Here is a 4,018-nt window from a genome sequence, read left to right as displayed (position 1 = left end):
GTCCCCTGCGTTTTCGGACATCATTGTTGGAATATTAATTCCAACTCCCGTGCAGCAGCAGGGAGCCGCAATAGAGGACTTACAAAGGAGTCGGCTTATTCACGCCACTGCCATAAGTGTTTTTTCACCCTTTGCCTGTTTGTGTTCCCAAAGGAGGAGGAAGATCAGATTTGGGCTCTGCACAATAACTGCTCACCTACAGCATTAAAGAAGAAGCATGGCCGAGAAGGTAAGTACCAGCCTCGAGCCGTCGCAGCATTTATCAGTCTTGGGTTTCCACACAACCGACTCAAGAAGCACAGCAGAATGTCAAAAGATCAGATTTGTTCATTATGTGCAGCAGAGACTCTGTCAGCGAGTTGAGGCGGTCGATGGATAAGTTATGACCGCTTCCTGCACTATATATGTGTAGAGCCACAGCAGTGTTAATCCCTCTGCAATGCAATGTAGCGCAGCAGCGCTCAAATGTAATTTCTGTGTGTTTAAAGAATGTGCAGCAACACAAGATCACATGAATGAAGCCCTCTTGCACAGTAGTGCAGGGACTGAAAAGTAAGAGAGAGGCACAACAGCGTAAGGTTAGAAGAAGTTGTTTTATGCACAGCAGTGCAGTGATAAACAGCAGTGATAGACAGAGTTACTGAGACAGAGCGCTAGGACAGCAGTAGAGAGCAAAGGGGAGCACGCACCAGCGTGAAGTTTTGCAGGGCAATACGATGGAGCGCGTATGTGCAAAAGGAAGATGTAATGAACAACAATTCTTTGTGTTCGCTGTGTTTTGGAACAAAAATACATTCTACAGGCGTGTTTCAGCGACTGTCTGCCAGATGCTGAAACACGTGTTTCAGCAACAGACTGTGTGACTGAAACTGTGTGTTTCAGCAATAGACTGTGTGACTGAAGCTGTAATTTTATGAGATAGCAGAAACTGGTTTGTGGAACTGAAGCGTTCCTATTGTAATCCCTCTGTCAAGAGGAAGATGCTTTCAGCGTAAATCTTGTGTGAAAATCCCTCTATGTGAGGAAGACGAATTTGTATCGGTTGGTTTACTGTTTATGAATGCAAGTTATTTTTTACGTTGTTGTTACACCGTAAGTCAAAAATAGGTTTGACGTCAAATCACCGTTGCTGTTACACCAAGATCAGCAACTGACAAAATTACGTTGTTGTTACACTGCGAACAACAACTTACGAAACTGCATTGCTGTTACACCAGTTTCAGCATTGCTGTTACACCGCTTCCAGCAAACAATTTTCAGTTTTTCTGTGCAAAAACAGAATGCAAAAACAGAGCAATTTTTGTCTGTCTATTATGAAACTTATCAGAAAATTCCAACAATCATGGCAGATATTTAACAGAAATTTTCCTCTGCCAAGCAATTTCAAATCTTTAACCATACTTTCAGAGCAGCTATCAGCTTTTAGCTCTGGTTAACATAAGCCTTTGGGGAGAAAGGAGAATTCATCGTTTCACAATCCCTGCACTACAAGCCTCTGCTATGTCCGTGGATGCACTCGCCGTTCTGCAAATTTCCGAAAGGTATCGCAATTGTTTCTGGGCATTAGTGCCCTGGGTGCACCCTTGCCACTTACGAGGAAAAATATGGAAAAGGGGTTACAGGTAAATAACGCTGTAAAGTAGAGAAACTAATTTTAGTAATTAAAAAATTAAAGAATATATTTAGCTGATATAAAATATCACAATAAACAAAAGAAAATAAATTAATAACTATAGTTGATAGATACTTATAATGGAGAAATTTTAAAGATTAATGGAATTTACAGTGTTTTAATTTTTTTTTAAGGATTGTCCATGCAGCGTCATAGGATATTTAATAGATGAAAAATTTAGTTCTAGTTATAAGATTATATAGAGCGTTAGGAGATTATATATATATATATATATATATAATAAAATTTATTTTATTTTATTTTAGTTTAGTTTAATGTACGGTCTCAATAGACATGGATTTTAGCAAAAACTAAACAGATACTTTCCCTTCTGCAAATAAATAATTTAGTGAAAGAATAAAGGATTTGATGATACAGATCAAATAGTTAAGTGATAGAATAGCGGACGAACAATTCAGATTACAGCGCGAATAAATCAAAATCAGGGGATCGAGAGATCCGAAAGACATCCAAGTCGACAAGGAAATAAAGCTCGTAAGCTTTAATCGAAAGGGAAGAGCATAGACCTGTACAACAAAGGAACCTCAGTTCTCAGACAGCATGGCCAATCTTGACCAGAAATCTTCATCTGACAGGGCATTTCAAATCTTTAAAAATACTTACAAAGGGCAGCAGCAGTACGCTTTGAGCTCTTCTAGATCTAAGCATTCTCTCTGGCTCTGTATAATTAAATAATTTATATTATATTATATTATACTATATTAATTGCCGTATATTATTGAATAATTTAGCGAAAAAATAAAGGATTAATGATTCAGACTAAACTGGTTAGTGAAAGAAGAAGGTACATAAGCCAGAATTAAATTAAAGAAAATTCAGTGTTAGAAATCAAAATTTGGGGTTCGAGCGATCCAGCGGCCATTCAAGACGAAAAAATAAATAAAGCGCGGAAAGAGCACCGACCTGTGCAACAAAGGAGCCGTTGCCCCCTGCGTTCTCGGACGCCATGGCCGATCTTTAACAGAAATCTTCCTCTGCCGAGGGATTTCAAATCTCAAACAATACTTACACAGCAACAGTCGGCTTTGAGCTCTGGTAAATCTAATCCTTCAAGGAGAAGAAGAACGAGTCATCGTTATCCAATCCCCCCTCTGCATACCTCTGCTATGTCCGGGGATATATTTTCCGCTCTGCAAAATTCCAAAGGTATCACAATTGTTTCTGAGCATTAGTCTCATGGGTACACCGTCACAGTTAGAAGAGTAATCAGGAAAAGCGGTCGCTGGTAAATAACGCTATTGAGTAGAGAAATTAATTTCAATATATTAACTAATATATATTCCAATCGACGAAAAATAAATTAATTACTAGTGGACAGGCCGTTAACAGCACTAATAATGGAGAAATTTTGATATTAATGGAATTTACCGTTTTTAAAATTATTTTAGGATTGTCCATGCAGCGTGATAGGATATTTAACAGGTGGAAAATATATATATTTTGTTAGAGTTTATATATATATGTTAATTTTAAGTGAAGTTATATATAAATATATATATAGATGTGTGTGTTAATTTTAAGTGAAGTCTAGATAGACATCCGTTTTAGCAAAAACTAAAAATATAAAAAATTGCCTAGATATAAGTTCTTATAGAGAGATTTCTTTTGAAAGAGTTGATTGATTATTTCAGAATTTGTGATTGAGTTAAACGATGGGAAGGCAAGCTCTTTTCAATTGGGCTTCAACCGTATTTGAAGATGAAGATCCATCTTTTTATCTCCACTCGACTTTAGTATGGCTGATTATGGGTATGCTTCTGGCCATGTATCTCAGGTGTTTATTTCTGTGTAACAGGTCTAAGTATACAACCGGCTTCTCCGACTCCCAGTTGCAAAGGATTCCAAAGGCAAATTATGGAAGTTTAAACGCAGAGGAGAATTATAGCTGCAACATATGCTTGGAGTTGGTCAAAGATGAAGACGAAGTTCGGCTTCTTAGTTCTTGTAAGCATTATTATCATGTTTCGTGCATCGATCAATGGCTCCGGAAATCCCAGTGCTGTCCAATTTGCAAAAAAGAGATTGGCACATCATAAGTGTTTTTCCAACCATACTGTTACTTATGTATTAGGCTTATAGTTTAATTTCATTCCAGATTTTGGAATATGTTACTTCAATTTAATTTTGTAATTTTCGGATTTATTTGCATTTTTGTTGATTTTATTTATTTTTAAATTTGGATTTGTCATGTTTTGGGCTTTTAAGTGTTGGAATCACACAAAAAAATTTGAGGTGAAATCTTGATTTGTGTTAATTAAAAATGGTTTTTTAACTTTTTATATGGATTCAACACTTAAAAAATCTTTAAGATACTTCGATTATACA

At 36.7% G+C, this 4,018-nt stretch overlaps 1 protein-coding gene across 1 annotated transcript; it reads left to right on the top strand.

Moving 5' to 3' along the window:
* Positions 1 to 3,345: 3,345 nt before the first annotated feature.
* Positions 3,346 to 3,729, top strand: LOC149241260 (RING-H2 finger protein ATL40-like). Its single transcript, XM_089370485.1, has one exon. The coding sequence runs from the start codon at positions 3,346 to 3,348 to the stop codon at positions 3,727 to 3,729; it is 384 nt and encodes a 127-aa protein (XP_089226611.1).
* Positions 3,730 to 4,018: the final 289 nt, after the last annotated feature.

The sequence above is a fragment of the Pinus tabuliformis genome, chromosome 8 (genome assembly GCF_031772625.1).
Source record: "Pinus tabuliformis cultivar Carrire ecotype Pingquan chromosome 8, CPIR1, whole genome shotgun sequence".
In the NCBI taxonomy this organism is placed as follows: Eukaryota; Viridiplantae; Streptophyta; class Pinopsida; order Pinales; family Pinaceae; genus Pinus; species Pinus tabuliformis.
This window is presented reverse-complemented; position numbering and strand designations above follow the sequence as displayed.

Bases quoted from the DNA above. Each gene is read 5' to 3' on its own strand.
- LOC149241260 (XM_089370485.1), top strand. From the start codon at position 3,346: ATGGGAAGGCAAGCTCTTTTCAATTGGGCTTCAACCGTATTTGAAGAT.